General features: G+C 42.2%; 1 protein-coding gene across 8 annotated transcripts in view; it reads left to right on the forward strand.

Annotated features, from left to right (window-relative positions):
* DAB1 (DAB adaptor protein 1) overlaps window positions 1-19,890 on the forward strand; it is a 946,282-nt gene that overhangs the window by 667,582 nt on the left and 258,810 nt on the right. For all 8 annotated transcript variants that reach the window (XM_073593874.1, XM_073593871.1, XM_073593875.1 and 5 more), the window contains one exon: window positions 14,256-14,458. In XM_073593874.1, the coding sequence (XP_073449975.1) occupies window positions 14,392-14,458 (67 nt within the window). In that variant the 5' untranslated portion in view covers window positions 14,256-14,391. The remainder of the gene's footprint in view (window positions 1-14,255; window positions 14,459-19,890) is intronic.

Here is a 19,890-nt window from a genome sequence, read left to right on the forward strand (position 1 = left end):
GAGCCTCACGCATGTAGTCCCAGGCCACTCTGTCGAACGCCTTCTCCGCGTCCAACGACAGAAAAAATCCTGGTGTTTTAGATGATGTGATCCAGTGGTGAACATTCAATGCACGTATAGTGTTGTCCCTAGCCTCTCTGCCTGGGACAAAACCCACCTGGTCTAAGGAGAGGAGGCCGGGGAGGAGGGGTAGTAATCTATTGGCCAGGATCTTTGCGTATAGCTTTATATCCACATTAAGCAACGCGATTGGTCTGTAATTTGATACTTCCGTGACATCTTTACCTTCCTTAGGGATGGCTGTTATATGTGCGTCTAACATGTGTCCTGTGGGTATGTTGGGTGCTGAGAGGGCATTAAAGGTAGAGAGCATCCTGGAAGACAGAACGTCCATGAAACATTTATAATACTGTAGTGAGAACCCGTCAGGGCCTGGGCTCTTGCCCGGTTTCATCTGTTTCATGGCGATCTGTAGTTCCTGTTCGGAAAGAGGACTCTCCATCTCCTCCGCCTGTTGTTCAGTAATTGTACCTGGGCTAAATTGGGTTAAAAAATCCTGAATTTCTGCCCTCCTTGTTTCCTGGGATATTGGGTTTGTGGCTTCTGACCTTAGGTTATACAGCTCAGAATAGTAATGTTCAAAACTTTTAGCTATGTTCTCATTGGTTGCATGCAACAAACCATGTCGGTCGCGTATGTGGTGGATTGTGAGAGAGTTTCTAGAGGCTTGCACCGCCCTAGCTAGAAGTCTTCCACTTTTATTACCGTGCTCATAAAATACTTTCTGACGGAGTGCGTATTGACGTTTTGTACGTTTCCCCAGTTCCTCTAGCAAGAGAGAGCGAGTGTGTAAGAGATCCTGCAACGCTGTTTGAGAACGCGAATGTTTGTGAAGCGTTTCTAGTCTGTGTATTTTATCTGTCAATGTCTGGATCGTTTCCTGATGTTTCCGTTTAGCATCCGCTGCTAGAGCCAATAGTTCTCCCTGGACCACACACTTATGAGCCTCCCATAATGAGGTTGGTGAGATATCAGGTGTGTCATTTTCGGTGAAGTACTGCTGAATTCGTGTTTTGAGTCTAGAAAGATTCTGAGGATCTTTCAGTAGGGAGGGATTTAATCTCCAGATTTTAGTTCTGCACTCTGTTTCGGGGAAGGTCAAAGTGCATGAGATCGGATGGTGATCCGACAGGAACATCGGCCCTATCGATGCCTGTGTAAGGTAGGTTAAATCTCTTTGGGAGAGAAAAAAGTAATCTATCCTAGAGTACTTCTGAAAAGGGGTAGAGTAGAACGTATAATCCCTTTCTGTAGGAAATAATGTGCGCCATGTATCATGTAAATTTAGGGATTGTAGTTGCAGTTTGATCTGACGTAGGGCCCTGTAAGTCAGAGTGGATGTGCCTGATGAGGTGTCTATGTCAGGGTTCAGTGGTACATTGAAGTCCCCTCCTAGGACGATCACCCCCTCTTTAAAAGTGGACAGTAGGTTGCATACTTTCCTCATAAATGAGACTTGATGTTCATTTGGGCAATATATATTGGCTAGTGTTACCGGTTTGGAGGCAAGTTGACCTTTGATAAAAAGGTATCTACCCTCTGGGTCTATGAGGGAGTCTGTCATAATAAAGTGGGCATATTTGGAAATCAAAATGGATACTCCCTTAGTTTTCGCTGAAATATTAGTCGAATGAATTGCTGTCTGATACAGGTGATTGGTAAGTTTGGGTATAGAGTCGGATCTAAAGTGGGTTTCTTGAAGGAAGATGAACTGAGCCTTTTGCTTGGAGAGTGCGGACAAGACCTGTGACCTTTTCTCTGGGATATTTAACCCTTTCACATTGAGCGAAACGCATTTTAGTGTCAGGGGAGATTCTTTTTTTGGGATCTTCTGCATGATTTATTGTAGCAAAGTCCTAAAAGGGTCTGGTATGTCAAGGAGTAGAAGAGACTCAAAGTCTCCACCGAGGGCTTATCGAGGGGGGAGCAGAGGCGGGTCGGGAGTCCCAAACACAAGAGAAGGAAGTTTAGAACGAGGAAAAAAAAAAAAAAAAAAAAAAGAAAAAGGGGGGGGGGAGAGAGAGAGAACGGGGTTAGTTAGGATAACTAAAGAGGGAAAGGTAAAGTTGTTGTAAAGAGTAGATACCGGAGGTGAAAATAGCAAATCTATATCACCTAGATAAATGAGGGGATTAGAGCCGGTAGGGTAGCTAAAGCAGTATAAATACTGCCGCTCAGGGAACGATAGTATGGGCGAGACCGACATGATCCCGCAACACCGAGGACTTAAAAGTGTATATGATCTAAAGGTGAGTCCCGGAAGCCTAAACCATTGGTTAACAAGGCCAATAACAAATAATAAACCAGCAACATAAGATTGACTGAAAATTTACTGTAAACAGTAAAAACGTTATTTCGCAAATTTCTTGCCTCATAAACCCGAATTACCCACCCCAACTCATGTTGGTGTTATGTAATATTTCTAAACTAATAACCAAAGATCAAACCAACATTTTCCTTTTATATTTCACCCTAAAGATATTTGACTGTTCTGTGTGCACTGTTCTTCGGGAGAAAGGGGTTAGACATTAGCAAGAGGTTGAATTCCGTCTAGTCTTGCTGTACAAAAAAAAAAAAAAAAAAAAAAAAAACAAAGAAAACCCCACAACTGCAAGCTTTGACACTCTAATATTGCTAGGACAGACTGTATGACGGTTTATGTTAGCATCTATTTCCATCGAGGGTGGAGGGAAAGGGCGCGGCCCAAAGCCCCATCCGGAAATGGCAAGGTCCTGCATGCTATATGGCATAAGCGCTGTAATATCTCACGTTGGAGGCGCTAAAAGATTGGAATTTGATTAATCCGCAGATTGGGGGTACCGATCCCATAGGCGGCCCAATGCCTGCTAATTTAGGTTTTGCTAGTATAGATTTATATTATGTGAGGATGTATTGCCATGATGTACCAAACTGTCCGGATTAGGGTCAGTGCCACCCCCCCCCCCCCCCCCCCCACCATATAACAGCATATTATCTTAGTAAAAAATAAAAAAAATAAAAATATACTAATAAAAAATAAATAAATGGAAAAAAAAATAATAATAAAAAAAAAAAAAAAAAAAAAAAATATATAAATAAGTAAATCAATAAAAATGTTTCACTTGTTTGGAGGTAGTCCTCTTATTAGGATCAAGTCCTTCAATTTGGGACCTTATTTGGGCTGAAAAATAAGGTGTTGAGAGTGAGTAGGTCAAAAACTGTCAATTTTCTCCATTACGCATTTCTGGGTAGGCTCAACAAGTAGAACAAGTGCCCATTATACCTCTATTTATCTTACAAAGGCACGGGGGAGGTTCGGGTTGATTAAGTAATGTTAGTTGTGTATAAGAAGTGCGAGAGAGAAAACAAAACAGACAAAAAAAAAAAAAAAAAAAAAAAAAAACCAAACAAAAACCCCCAAAACAGGAAGGGGAGAATCATTTCGTATAACAGTAGTGGTGGTACCCCTAGAGCGGTACTTGCATGTCACTGTTTTAAGAATCCTGCCGATCTCTGCGTGGGGTTCCTGGACTTCGGTGATTCAGGTCCCTGTGCATGGCGCGAGGTTCAGGTGAAGTAGGATCCAGTCTGCGGCGCCTCGAGCGGTGTCTTTGGGCTTTTGGTGATGGGATAGCGGAAATTTGGCACCAGGGTTCACTTGGAAAATAGAAGGCATACCATTCTGGCAATTCAATTTGAGGTAGGCCAAGCTGGTCGCAAAATGAATGTAGATCTTCTGGTGTGCGTAGCAGTGCAGAGCGGCCCCTGGCGGAAGCAGACAGAGCAAATGGGAACTTCCACCTGTACTGGATATTATGTGTGCGGAGAGCTTCCAGAAGTGGGCGCAATGCTCGCCTGTTTTGCAATGTAATTTGGGACAAATCTTGAAAAAGTTTGATTTCAGCGCCGTTGTACAGAATACGCCCTCTTTCTCTTGCTTTTCTGAGAATTTCCTCTTTAAGTGGAAAGTTCACAATACAGCATATGACGTCCCTCGGGGGTTCAGAGTCTCTGGGTGGGGGTCGCAGTGCACGGTGGGCTCTCTCCATTTCAATGGGGGAGTCTGCTGGGCGTCCCAGGAGATCATTGAAAATGGAGCAAATGGCCTGCGGTATGGCTGCTGGTTCAATCACCTCTGGGACCCCTCTCACCCGTACATTATGCCTGCGACCGCGGTTATCAAGATCCTCTACGTGGCGATGGAGTTCTAGAAGATGTGGCAGTTGAGCATCATATGTGTGCTGCACTTGTTTAATGGCTGCTGTGTGTAACTGTGATGTTTGTTCCACAGTATCCAGACGGTGGGCTATTGCTTGCATATCAGTTTTTAGGTCTGATATTACTGCTGCTAGGGAGCTTTTAATATCCAGTGCTACAGCTTGTAGGTCAGGGAGGCTCACAGGGATGAAAGATCTCTCGGTGCCTGTGTCCTCCCTGTCTGCCTGCATGTCGGAGCCGCTACTCGGTGAGTGTGGTGCAGAGGCCTGGGAGGCCTGCGAGGCCTGTGAAGCCGCGGACTTGCCTGAGCCCCGAGTCCGGAAGATGTCCGGGATGTTGTGGCTGAGCTGCGTGTCCGTTTGGGTCCCAGTGCGGGGGGTGGAGGCACTCCTGTTGGGCTTCCCCATCTCAGTATTGCTGGCTCCGGGTCCCGGGAAAAGGCAGATCAATCCTCGGTCTGCGGGAGAGCTCCGTTTATGCGGCCATCTCGGGTCTCGTCCAGGCCACGCCCCCCTGTGGCATTCATTTTGCAGGGTACCCCACCATGCTAGGGCAATGCACATGTGTTGCAGTGCAAAGAACCATAATGCATTGTAATGCACTATAGTAAGTTGCAGTGTGTTGCATCATAAAATGTGTAGCACGTTGAATTTAGTAGAACATTTTGGTACATTGGCAGGCCATTTATTACACTTAACACAACCCACATTAACCAGTGACATAACACTTGTTAATGCACTGCAAAAATGTAAATGGGCCCTAAATGTTTATTCCCACCATAGCAGGTGTGTCAAAACCCCCGAAGGAGCCACTGGATAGTTTTGATTCTCTGTTCTTTGCCTCGACACTGTGGTACAAACCACAATATTGGTAATGGTAAACAGTGTTGTAGTATTTTTCCTGCCACCAGTATACTATACTGCTAGAATGCACTCTAGGGATGACTATGCTAAGACCCAGATCTGCTGCAGTGTTACTCCAATCTATAGGCAGTAAATCAAGTCCTTATAAAGCATCTTAACTAAAGAGACAGTCCTCATCCCTAGATCTTCAGAGAACTAGTTTTGGGGCCTAGTCTTTACAGTGGTGCACATGAATACAGTCTCAGTAAAGTCTGCATGCAGAAGTGTCCAGTCTCTAGGTGCTCTGTCTCTGCTAGCAGCAAACAGGTAACAGCCCCAGGACCCTCTTATCAGACCCAGCGATACAGCCACAGTGATCCCGCCGTTCTGGATTGGCCTGGTGTGACTCCAGTCCTCAATCCACAAGTCTACAGCTCTCCCGTATCTCTGCAGTAAGAGACAGTGTCCCACAAGTGTGACAGACCTAGCCGGGAGAGAGACTTTTGGAGGGTACTGTATGCTAGCCTCTTGCCGATCTCGTGGGCCCTTGCATTTGGGGGAACGGTGCTCTTTGTGAGCTGTATGCCTGGGGACCCTTGAGGTGGTATTACTCCTCAGTCTCTGCTCATTCGAATCCATTCCCTCCCTCTCTCTCTGCTCCCCAGTGCTTAGAGCCCTAATCTCTGCTCAGACGGCTGATTTGTGTGAGGAGGCCTCATCTCCAGACTAGTAGATGTGCTTTCGCCGTACCCCCCTGGAACAAAAAGGAAGGCTGTTTCATCGGCAGCCCAGGAAATACAGCTTCTTTCTCCACTCTCATCGCTGTCTCCCCCTGGGAACTATACAATTCCAATTCCAAAAAAGTTGGGACACTGTAAAATTTACATGCAAACAAACAAATTTCAAAATGAGCTTATTTTTTTCCTTAAAATTGTACATTTTCTCAGTTTAACATTTGATATGTTTTCTGTTTTCTATTTTAAATAAAATATGGGTTTATGAGATTTGCAAATCATTGCATTCTGTTTTATGTAGATATTACACAGTTTCCCAAATGTTTTGGAATTGTTGTAAATTGGCCAGAAACCCCCTTGTCCGTCCTCCTAAACCGGTTGCACTTTATCACAAAGGCCTTGTATTTGTGACTTCAGGACTAGGCTCTTTACAAGTCTGGTGGCAGAGCTTGGTTGGTGCTCAGACTGGCTCATCACAGTGTTGAGCACCATATCTATGCAACTGTATGTCCAGGGTTCAGTTACCACCAGAGAACATATCTGCATGGATTTGATATGTTATGGAAGATTATTCACCTTCTGACCAAAGTGGACACAAGGGAGCAATCTATCCACAGATAGAAATCTTGACAAAACTATTTTATTTGTTTTGGGAACAATTTCTATAACTTGTTCCCTCATCAATAAATAATCAAATTACGGTATACTTTTGTGGACTCCTGACTACCACACCTCTATGAGCTTGGTGGACATCCAACTCCAAACCCAAGGTCATTTAAATGGTGTTGGCTCTCCTTTGTGGCTTGAACACCCTCCACTTTTCTGGGAAGGTTTTCCAGTAGATTTGGGGGGGGGGGGTCTAGAGGAATTTGTGCCCATTCAGCCAAAAGGACATGTGTGAGGTCAGGTACTAATGTTGGATGAGAAGGCCTTGCTCACAATTGAGGTTCCAGTTCATCCCAAAAGGTGTTCAGTAGGGTTGAGGTAAGGGTTCAATGAAGACCACTTGAGCTCCTCCACACCAGACTCATCATCTGTTGGATGTGAAGACCTAGCTCATAATCAGTATTCCAATTCATCCCAAAGGTGCTCAGTAGGGTTGAGGTCAGGGCTCTGTGCAGGACTCTCAAGTTTCTCCCCACCAAACTGGCCAAACCATGTTACAACCAAAATTACAGAACAAGTTAAGTTGCATGTGACTAACTACGACTAGATATTGCATGACCTAAGTCAATGAGAGCCTTCACAGACACATCAAACCATGTCTTTTTGGAGCTGGCTTTGTACACAGGGGCACAGTCATGCTGGAACAGAAAAGGGTCTTCAGCAAACTGTTACCACAAGGTTGGAAGAGTGCAATTGTCTGTAATATCTTTGCATGATGTAGTAGTAACAGTACTCTTCACTGGAAACACCTTAACTTAATCACTTGGAGATGAGTTCACATACGTAGAGCCATGTAGTGTAGTTGTGATGGTCAGATGACCACATCATTTTGGCCATGTAGCGTATAATGGGAAACATCCAAATTTGTCACTCTACTGGCAGGCTCATAGAGGAACAGATCTGCTTTTCAATCCTGATTTGCTATTTCTGTATGCAGCACCCCTGGAAATCACATCAGTGTTTTTCTGTCCAGGCAACAGAGGATATCTTACATTTATTTCCTTGGTTAAGCGGTGAACGGGGCCCTAATCGCTATCAGCATCAACATATTGTCTCCCCGATGCGAGGCTTGGCAAATGATCTACTGCACAAAGCGGCTGAGGATTTTTTTTTTTCTTCTTAAATGAGTATCTGATAGTAAAGAGAGCGAGATGAGGAAATCTGTGCTGATAATGCAATTCCATTCCTGACCGCTTACACCCAATGGGCTGTAACATTTGTATGCTGTGGGAAATGGATATGCACTACTTGTATGTCCCTCTCATTAGGACATTTAGCTGATATTGAGGATATTTCGATTTCACTAACGACTTAAAGCAGAAGAACGACAGGTCGAGCAAAAATTTTTAAAAAGTCCTCTTTTCTGTCTACTAATGCATAAAGTCTAACCAGGATAGCCTGCATTGGATAAATTATACATTAACACGGACATTTTAGTAATGATATAAGTCTGCATGAATAAAATTACCTGACATGTCACCATACATGGTAACAGTATTGTTTTTGTAAAAAAAAGAAAAAAAAAAAAAAGAAAACCTTTTATCATTAAAAAAAACAAAAAACATCCTTGACCTCCAGTCAGTGACTTTGCCTAGGCTGAGATGATACCGTCAGCCTGCTGCAGGTGGGAGCTGCTCACAAACACTAACCAACCCACCAATGGTAATAGACAGACAGACTTCAGATCCTTTAAATTTTTTTCTTACAATTTATTAGCTCAGTTGTCCCAGGGAGAGAGAAGGTTAGGTGTACAGCATGTCCAAAAACAGCAGCAAAAATCCTTCTGCACAGCAAACTTGTCAAAGAACTGTTTATGCCCGCACGGGCTACTATCTTTCAGTATATTTTGACCTCTGCCGCAGGTCAACCTTAGAACTTTTGAAAGCTCTTCCAGTGTAGATTCTGTAGACCCAGACAGGCAACTAGCTCTTGGTATCTTTGGTCTCTTCCACGGGCTAATGAATTACTTTGACCTTTGGCACAAGCCAGGTTACGACAGCTTGGGCAGCTGCCACTGGCCAGTTTAGGACACCCTAGGAGAACAAACCCTTTCTGGGCTTTGGCTTCTTCCTCCATGCAAAAAGGTCCTGGGGGACAAATACTGGCCCTTCTGGAATTACATCTTCTGCAGGCAGCAACCTGGGAGGCAGGAACTTTCCACCACTATATCTTCTCCAAGAAAAGCATGGGAGGAAAAAAACTCTTTCAGAAGGTCTCCTCAAACACTTATCCTCTTCCCAGCCCACATCACTGGCATGAATAGTTGGTAGCACTCTCGCCTAGCAGTAAAAAGGGTCGCTGGTTCGAAATCCCAACCACGACACCATCTGCCTGGAATTTGCAGAATCTCCCTGTGGCTGTGTGGGTTTCCTCTGGGTACTCCAGTTTCCTCCCACACTCCAAAGACATGCTGGTAGGTTAATTGGCTTCTGTCCAAAATTGGCCCTAGTACAGTATAGTAATGTGAGTTGGGGACCTTGGATTGTGGGCTCCCTGAGGGTAGGGACCAATGTTGTCAGGGTAGGATTAAAATTCATAACTCAACACATTGTACCATGGGCGGTACAGTGGTGTAGTGGGTAGTACTCTCGCCTAGCAGTAAAAAGGGTCGCTGGTTCGAAATCCCAACCACGACACTACCTGCCTGGAATTTGCATGTTCTCCCTGTGGCTGTGTGGGTTTCCTCCGGGTACTCCAGTTTCCTCCCACACTCCAAAGACATGCAGGTAGGTTAATTGGCTTCTGTCCAAAATTGGCCCTAGTATAAGAATGTGAGTTGGGGACCTTGGATTGTGGGCTCCCTGAGGGTAGGGACCAATGTGGTCAGGGTAGGATTAAAATACATAAGTAAAAAGGGTCGCTGGTTCGAATCCCAACCAGGACACTACCTGCTAGACATGTGCATTTGTTTTCATCCGAATGCATTTTCGTCCGAATTTCAGGTATTTTCGTTATCGTTTTAACAAGCGATAACGAAAGTGCAGACTCCGAAAAACGAAAGGTCCGACATAAACAAATGCTTTATTTTCGTTTTCGTTGCGACAACAGTTCGATATTGATAGGAGATTTGACATGATGCTGACAATAACAATCTGTGTCCACCAAACCTGCGGTCGAATGTGCCTAACCTTAACTCTATTAGTTCAAGATTATTCTACATAGAGAGAAAAAATTCAACATAGAGAGAAGAGATTCAACATAGGGGAGAAAAGATCGCTGCTGGAATTGGGTGGGGGAAGTAAAATAAAAATAATGATGATGATGAATGTTATTGGCTGATTGTAACTAAAGATGAGGAGCAGTAAAATAGCTAGAACTAAGTACACATGTACAGCCAACTTACTTTCACTTACGATTTGCTAGCAGAGAGAGACACACACACTGAATCATTTCAGAAGACAGTCAATATTAGCTGGTCCGTTTGTCAGAGAACCTGAATTATTTAGCAATTAAGCATAAGCACAGCAGCAGAACAATAGTGAAGCAAGATACAGTTCAACTTAAAGTGGAGTTCCACCCAAAAGTGGAACTTCCACTCATCAGATTCCCCCCCCCCTCCGGTGACACAGTTGGCACCTTTCAGGGGGGAGGGGGGTACAGATACCTGTATATTACAGGTATCTGTACCCACTTCCGGCATAGATAGCCGCAGAATCTGCGGTTATTTACACGACTTCCTGCTCCCTCCCCGCTGCCTGCTGGGAAACACACGGGTCCCAGAGGCAGCAGGGACCATCCGTATTGCGCTGCGCGACTCGCGCATGCGCAGTAGGGAACTGGGAAGTGAAGCCGCACGGCTCCACTTCCTGATTCCCTTACCGAAGATGGAGGCGGCAGCACCCGAGGACGGAGAGACGCTTCGGCCTCGGGTGCCGACATCGCGGGCGCCCTGGACAGGTAAGTGTCCATGTTTTAAAAGTCAGCAGCTGCAGTATTTGTAGCTGCTGACTTTTAAAAAAAAAATTTTCGGCGGCGCTCCGCTTTAACTTTTTCATAATAATCTGCTGCTATTGTTTTAGTGTTGTGAACTTGATAGTGATACTAGTGTTGTGATAGCCTCAGAGGCTGCCCGTGTTGTGTGTGTGGGGGGGGGGGGGAATTATTATAGTAGATTCTATATTATAGGTTGAGATTCTATATAGATTCTATATACCCTATCTTGTTACCTGTCTGATCAGTGATCACTATCACCAGTCCATTTTCTGTTTGAACTACATACATTCAACATGAACGACGAAGATTCGACAAAGCAGCGAAAAACATACAAACGTCGAATCTTTGGCTTATGGTGTCTGTTGAAAGTTCTAAGAAGTTTCGACGGAGCAGATAAACTATACGGCGTCGTACAGTTTAGCTGCTCCGACAAATCTTCTTTGAACATTCGACAGACACCATAAGCCTTCAATGACAGATTCAACCTTTAGCCCGGGTTCACACCACAACGGGCTGCGGATCGCACAGGAGCGCTGTGCGTCCCTGTTCACCGTTTCAGGGACGAATCAGGGCCGATTCTATGCCTGAATTCGGCCCTGAAACGCAGCCAAAGACGCACAGCGTTTTTGTGCAGTGCGCACCGCAGCCGCCCCGGAGATATGTGAACTGGCTCCATAGGGAGCCAGTCACATTCTCCTGCTATGCGAATTAGAGGTGCGGAAACGCACCTCTAATTCGCATAGGTGTGAACCCGGGCTAATTCATTAGGATTTTCGGACGAATGCAATTTTTAACGAAAAACTAAATAGATAAAAACGAATTTCGGGAGCAACCAAATAAATGTATTTTTCGGATGAAAACGAAATTCCGAACTGAACTATTTCAGTGTGCACATGTCTACTACCTGCCTGGAGTTTGCATGTTCTCCCTGTGCCTGCGTGGGTTTCCTCCGGGTACTCCGGTTTCCTCCCACATTCCAAAAGACATGCTGGTAGGTTAATTGGCTTTTGTCCAAAATTGGCCCCTAGTATATGAATGTGAGTTGGGGACCTTGGATTGTGGGCTCCTTGAGGGTAGGGACCAATGTGAGTGTGCGATGTATGTGTGGAGCGCTGTGTAAATTGACGGTGCTATATGGGTACCTTAAATAAATAATAATATAATAGACGAGCATCTTAATGAGACACAATGGATAGGGACAATTGTAGACACGCACCCTCACTCAGGTTGAACTGGATGGACTGGTGTCTTTATTCAACCTTAAAGAGGAGTTCCACCCAGGGGGTCCATTAAAAAAAAAAAAAATAAAAGTCAGCAGCTACAAATACTGCAGCTGCTGACTTTTAATTGGACACTTACCTGTCCCTGGGTCCAGCGATGCAGGGGATCGAAGCCCCGCTCGTCCCCCCCTCCGCTCGTCGGCGCCGGCATTTCAACTGTGGGCGCCGGGCTGTGGCTTCACAGCCTGGCACCCACTGCGCATGCGCGATCGGCGCCGCGCGCCGTGATTGGCCGCTCAATCACCTGGGACCTGTAATGGGTCCCAGATGATTGACAGGAGGGAGGGAGCAGAGCGGAGCCCTTCCTGTGCCGAGGGGGAAGTGATGTCACCAGCCCAGGCAAAGGAAGAGGCAGACTATGAGGGACCACCTAGCAACAGGCATTTAGAGGTAAGTAAAAAAAAAAAAAAAATATCCAAATGTTTTTTGGGGTTTTTTTTTAGAATTTTTCAGGTATTTTTGTTTTTTTGGGTGGAACCCCACTTTAATAACTATGTATCATTTCACTCGATCTACTGGAGAACACTCAACAGCCTCAGGCAGAAACAAACAATAATTCCCTTAGGCCTAGGCTCCTATGAAATGATCAATGCTCAGGCTGGCCACAGCCTACCTGCAAACAATAACTATGGACTTAAAGCAGGGTCCCTACATCTTCTCCAAAAAAAGCCTGGAGGGTAAAAAACCCTTTTAGAATGTCTCCCCAATTTTTTCATTCCTGTTACAGCCCACATCACCGATATAAACCCCTCAGTGATTGGCCAGGGTAAGATAAATATTCCTCACCCAATAGATTGTATCTTCCCTATCTACTGGAGAACACTCAACAGCGGCAAGCAGAAACAAACATTATACTTCGCCTTAGCAGGAACCTAACGATCCCAGGTGACATGAACAATGCTCAAGCTGGCTACAGCCTAGCTGCAAACACTAAATTTTTTACTTAAAGCAGGGTTCCTACATCTTCTCCAAGAAAAGCCTGGGAGGGAAAAACTCTTTCAGAAGGTCTCCTCAAATACTTATCTTCTTCCCAGCCCACATCACTGGCATGAATTCCTCAGTGTTTGGTCAGGGCAGGATTAATATTCATAACTCAACACATTGTATCTTTTCACTCTATCTATCGGAGAACACTCAACAGCCTCAGGCAGAAACAAACAATGTCCTTAGGCTTAGGCTCCTATGACATGATCAATGCTCAGGCTGGCCATGGCCTACCTGCAAACAATAAAGATGGACTTAAAGCAGGGTTCCTACATCTTCTCCAAGAAAAGCCTGGAGGGTAAAGAACCCTTTTAGAAGGCCTCCCCAATTATTCATTCTCTTTCCCAGCCCACATCACCGATATAAACCCCTCAGTGATTGGCCAGGGTAAGATAAATATTCCTCACCCAATAGATTGTATCTTCTCTATCTACTGGAGAACACCCAACAGCGGCAAGCAGAAACAAACATTGTCCTTCGCCTTAGCTCAGGCTGACTACAGCCTAGCTGCAAACACTAAATTTGGACTTGAACTGGGTTCCTGCATCTTCTCCAAGAAAAGCCTGGGGGGGGGGAGAACCATTTTAAAAGGTGTCCCCAAATATTCATCCTCTTCCCCAGCCCACATCACTGGTATTAACCCCTAACCAGGGCAAGATAAATAGCTATACACCAATACATTGCATCTTATCAATCTAATGTAATGGAGAAGACTCAACAGTGGCAGGCAGAAGCAAACGATATCCTTGGACTTGGGAGAAACCTAACGATCCCAAATAACTTAAAACAGAGCTCAGGCTCACTACAGCCTAGCTGAAATCAGGATCCTGTCAGAAACCATGAAATCAGGCCGAGACAGAAGTACAGTAAGGGCCCTTAAATCACACTTGTTTAATAATAAAAGTAAAAAGAACAAACGTAGTCAGAAATTTCAGTAACCGGAACGGATAGTCAGCCAAGCCAGAAGTCAGGGATCAATGTAGTGGAACAGCAAGCAGGATCTGGAGCCAGAAGAGATGTCACCAAAGCAAGTCTTGAACAGGATCGCAGGCAATAGTTTCTGTGATGTTGACCAAGGAGAAGGCAGAGATCCACTGGGCTGAACGGCTTAAATAGGCAGGACTGACGAGCAGGATATCATCACCAGCTGAGTAACTGTGGAGAGAGATGGGAGCTGGCAATTAGCCAGCTCTGAGAAGGAAGGGCTGAGCCCAGCCCTGACAGATCCCTACAAAGTTATTAGAGTTTTAATTGTATCAAATCTACAGTCTAAAGAAAAATTGTGATGTTGATTGGCCATTGCCAGTGTAGAAATAACTTTGGTGATGTAGACCAGTATTTTGTTCCTTTCGGTGCAGAAATATTTTGTATGACTGGAAATCCAATTTTAGTTTAAAACAGTCAGAAAGAGGAATATGCTCACTTCTCCCACTTAAGCACCAAAGGAAGGTTGCACTGACCTCCAGCTGCTCCCCCTGAAGTATTCTCCATACTATGTCACCACGACAAGTGTCCTTTTAAGCTCCTCCAACATGGCCTGTTTGTCATTTCTCTTGCAGCTCTCGACAGACAGGAGTGAGAGATGTGACTTGGGCAATCTCATCTGAAGGGCTGAGTTGTTCTTTTGGAGGAGACTTCTAGATGAGACTCGCTGAGACACTGAATCTGTGTGAAGAGGCCTAAGGATTTAATAGGATGTCAACGGAGACGGAACTTCAAGTGGCTGTGAAAACCAGCGCAAAGAAAGAATCCAAAAAGAAAGGTAATTTTTTTCCTCTTTGTTTTTTGGGAGAAGATCTGTGTCGCCATGACTGTGACAGGCATTCTACGAAATTCAATAGATGGCCTCTAATGGCTAGAGCTGTGTGTTTTACTCAGGTTTGTCTGTAAAGTCGGTGCTTATGTAACTATTTATACCTGGACATTACTGGTTTAATTATTGAGAGGTGGAAGAGCTCACAATCTATTAGACGGATAATTCAGACGGTGGAGGAGCTTACAGTCTGTTAGAGAATAAGGGAAGATGGTAGAAGAGCTTGCAATCTATTAGGGTCATAGGTGTGCGCAGCCTATTGCATTAGGGTGTGCACTCCAAAGCACATATGTGTGTGTGTGTGTGTATATATATATATATATATATATATATATATATATATATATATATATATATATATATATATATATACATATATAGATATAGATTTATATATAGATATAGATCTATATCTATATAAATATATATATATATATATATATATATATATATACACATATATATATATATATATATATATATATATATATATATATATATATATATATATATATATATATATATATATATATACATATATATATATATATACATATATATATATATATACATATATATATATATATATATATATATATATATATATATATAGCTAGCAGTAGAGCAATGGACAGTGTCGGTAGAGCAGTGGACGATGTATATGTTCTTTATTATTACTTTTTTACAGTTTTATTATTTCTTACAATATTTTTTTCACAATATTGTTTTATACATTTTTTTTTTAGGAGCCCCATTGGGGGACTTTGGTGAGATATCAGGGGTCTAATCATACCCCTGATGTCTCACTTTGAGACAGAGAAAGGGATTGAGGACCAAGATTCCCCAGTCCCTTTCTCTGCAGCCAAGCAGCAGGGGGAATTTGCCCAGCACAGGGTGATTAGGGGTGTGCCCAGGCACACCTGGCACACCCTGTGCGCACGCCTATGGTTAAGGTATAAGAAATGATACAGAAGGTGGAAGAGCTTGCAATCTATTGGAGGCAATAAGTAAGGATATAGAATGTGTTTACAGCCTATTAGGGTAAAAGGGAGGGTCCAGAAGGTAAAAGAGCTTACGATCTATTAGGATATAAGGGAGGATACAGAAGATTGAGAGAAAGAGCTTACAATCTATTGTGTTATACAAGATGATGCAGATGATAAAAGAGGCATGAGGAGGATAAAGAAAGTGAAAGAGCTTACTATCTATTGGGGCATAAGGGAGGAGACAGAAGGTAGAAGAGCTTACAATCTATTAGAATATAAGAGAGGATACACAAGGCAGAAAAGCTTACAATCTATTAGGATATAATGGTGTAAACAGAAGGCAGGAGAGCTTACAATCTATTAGGATATAAGGGAGGGTACAGAAGGTAGATGAGATTACAATCTAATAGGGTATAAGGGAGTAAAAGAATTTCAGCTGCACTCCACTTAGCTTATTTTTTAATAATCAATGAATTGACTACATACAGTAATGTATCCACCCAAAAACCAACCTTTCTTTACATGTTTCACCACTCATGGATTGCTCACAAGGATAGGGGAAGTCAAGGAGAGAAAGGAGGAGGAGGAATTTAGATTGATCCAAAAAGTCAAACTCCAAAAACACTTAACACGGCTATTTTGACCTATGGGTGCTTTCAATTCCTACTCCTTCCCTCCTTGACTTGACACACTAGGAGGGGTGAAACACGCAAAGAAATGTTGGTTTTTGGGTGGAGACGTTACTGTATGCAGTCATTTCATTAAAGGGTAACTCCACTTTCTTGGGGAAAAAAAATACCAAACAAAGTAAAAATAATATAATATATAATATTATATAATTAATATAACTAATATATAATTGCGACACTAATCATATTGTAATTGAATGTTTTTAAAAATGACCTTTCCTTTTCAATCTGCAGCCGATGTTATTTTCTGAGAATGCAATATGGTCACCTCTGGAGTTGTTCTGTATATAGAATGTATACTGACCACTCCCCAGAAACATCATTACCTGCTTGTGTGATTGGCTCACCAATTTTCACAGAAGTCTGCACTAAGATACAAATCAGATTTCAGGCATCCCCTGCAAAAAAAAAAATATTTTTGGAGAGATACTTTCAATAGGAACACGTCTAAAGGGATGCAGGCCCACCAGATTTCCTCATTAGTGCTCTGCAGTTGCACACCTGACACTTAATTATGAAACCCCTCCCATTAGACCCACTCAGTACAGAGTGTAAGGAGAATACAGAAAGCAGACGAGCTTACAATCTATTATAGTGTAAGGAAAATACAGAAAGAAGAGCTTACAATCTATTATAGTGTAAGGAAAATACAGAAAGTAGAAGAGCTTACAATCTATTATAGTGTAAGGAGAATACAGAAAGTAGAAGAGCTTACAATCTATTATAGTGTAAGGAGAATACAGAAAGTAGAAGATCTTACAATCTATTATAGTGTAAGGAGAATACAGAAAGTAGAAGAGCTTACAATCTATTATAGTATAAGGAGAATACAGAAAGTAGAAGAGCTTACAATCTATTATAGTGTAAGGAGAATACAGAAAGTAGAAGAGCTTACAATCTATTATAGTATAAGGAGAGTACAGAAAGTAGAAGAGCTTACAATCTATTATAGTATAAGGAGAATACAGAAAGTAGAAGAGCTTACAATCTATTATAGTATAAGGAGAATACAGAAAGTAGAAGAGCTTACAATCTATTATAGTATAAGGAGAATACAGAAAGTAGAAGAGCTTACGATCTATTATAGTATAAGAATACAGAAAGTAGAAGAGCTTACAATCTATTATAGTGCAAGGAGAATACAGAAAGAAGAGCTTACAATCTATTATAGTGTAAGGAGAATACAGAAAGTAGAAGAGCTTACAATCTATTATAGTATAAGGAGAATACAGAAAGTAGAAGAGCTTACAATCTATTATAGTATAAGGAGAATACAGAAAGTAGAAGAGCTTACAATCTATTATAGTATAAGGAGAATACAGAAAGCAGAAGAGCTTACAATCTATTATAGTATAAGAAGACTACAGAAAGTAGAAGAGCTTACAATCTATTATAGTATAAGGAGACTACAGAAAGTAGAAGAGCTTACAATCTATTATAGTATAAGGAGAATACAGAAAGTAGAAGAGCTTACAATCTAATATAGAGTAAGGAGAATACAGAAAGTAGAAGAGCTTACAATCTATTATAGTATAAGAATACAGAAAGTAGAAGAGCTTACAATCTAATATAGAGTAAGGAGAATACAGAAAGTAGAAGAGCTTACAATCTATTATAGTATAAGAATACAGAAAGTAGAAGAGCTTACAATCTATTATAGTATAAGGAGACTACAGAAAGTAGAAGAGCTTACAATCTATTATAGTGTAAGGAGAATACAGAAAGAAGAGCTTACAATCTAATATAGTGTAAGGATAATACAGAAAGTAGAAGAGCTTACAATCTATTATAGTGTAAGGAGACTACAGAAAGTAGAAGAGCTTACAATCTATTATAGTATAAGGAGACTACAGAAAGTAGAAGAGCTTACAATCTATTATAGTATAAGAAGACTACAGAAAGTAGAACAGCTTACAATCTATTATAGTGTAAGGAGAATACAGAAAGTAGAAGAGCTTACAATCTATTATAGTGTAAGGAGAATACAGAAAGTAGAAGAGCTTACAATCTATTATAGTGTAAGGAGAATACAGAAAGTAGAAGAGCTTACAATCTATTATAGTGTAAGGAGAATACAGAAAGTAGAAGAGCTTACAATCTATTATAGTGTAAGGAGAATACAGAAAGTAGAAGAGCTTACAATCTATTATAGTGTAAATAGAATACAGAAAGTAGAAGAGCTTACAATCTATTAAGGTATAGTGAGGATTACAGAAGTTGGAAGCACGTACAACACATTGGGGTTTGATGGGAGACACGGAAGGTGGGAGAATTTACAATCTGTGTATTTGTTACAGAAGCCCCCCCCCCCCCCCCCCTATAAGTCATTTTATAGAGCAATTGTGACCTGTAGAGTTCGAAGTTTAGCGACTATTTAACCCTATCCGCGTTCCGCCATCGTAATTGGCCCGCAATCTATGTGTACTGAATCCCATTTGCTCGATGGGCCCCCAATTTTATCCCTCCAACACCTCCCCTGCTATTCACCTATTAGACGTTCCCCCAGTAATATGGTAATTATTGTTACATCAATTGAAAAAAAAAATCCTTTTTTTTTTTTATTATTGGAGGGAAAAGAAGAATCTGGTTGTCCAACACAGAGCCATTGAAGGAGCCTCCAGTCCTTCATGAAAAGGTTTCTTTTCCTTGCTGATGATAATGACATTCCTGCAGCAATTGGGAAAGGGAGGAGTCACAGGTCATGACTGGGGCCCCAGCATGGGAACAATGTTGGCACTCTGGCAAGGCATGCTGGGAATTTTGGTTCGGCTATCCCATACAATCAGGGGGGGGGGGGGGTCGGCCCTCACTCCTCCAGACTTCATGCTGTGAGATTACAGGAGAAACATAAGGCGGTATACAATGTAACGCTGCGTTTCGTTCGCTCTTAAAGCTTCTTGGAACTTACAGGTTGCTAAGCAACAGTTTATAACGTGCGCAAAGAATTAAACACCGATACCGCAATTAGCTCTGGGGAACAAATACCGCTTTTTTTATTCAACTATTTATTTATTTCCTTTGATTGTGCGCCATTTCTTCACAATTTTTTTCCATTTTCTTTAGAAAAAAAAAAAATGAAAATAAGATGTGTGGAAAGTGCCGACATGATAAAATGTCTTTCAGGGTCTCATCTTGTGATCTGGTATATGGGAATTCCGTCTATATTATATATACTGTATGCACTAATATATAGTATTTTTATTAAATCAGAATTTTTATATTGTGATTAAAAAATTTTTGCATTGATAAAGGCCGACCCTCAACAAGTCTCATGCCACGTACACACGGTCGGATTTTCTGACGGAAAAAGTGCGATCGGATTGTGTTGTCGGAAATTCCGATCGTGTGTGGGCTCCATCTGACTTTTTCCCGTCGGAATTTCCGACATGCAAAGTTTGAGAGCAGGATATAAAATTTTCCTACAACAAAATCAGATTGTTTAAATTTCCGATCGTGTGTACACAAATTTGATGCACAAAGTGCCACGCATGCTCACAATAAAGAGACAAGAGCTATTGGCTACTGCCCCATTTATAGTCCCGACGTACGTGTTTTACGTCACCGCGTTCAGAACGATCGGATTTTCCGACAACTTTGTGTGACCGTGTGTATGCAAGACAAGTTTGAGCCAACATCCGTCGGAAAAAATTCACTGCCAGTTGTTTTTTCACCTTAATGCATAGGTGAAAAAACACGAAGGTTTACA

Source organism: Aquarana catesbeiana, linkage group LG07, assembly GCF_042186555.1.
Source record: "Aquarana catesbeiana isolate 2022-GZ linkage group LG07, ASM4218655v1, whole genome shotgun sequence".
In the NCBI taxonomy this organism is placed as follows: domain Eukaryota; kingdom Metazoa; phylum Chordata; class Amphibia; order Anura; family Ranidae; genus Aquarana; species Aquarana catesbeiana.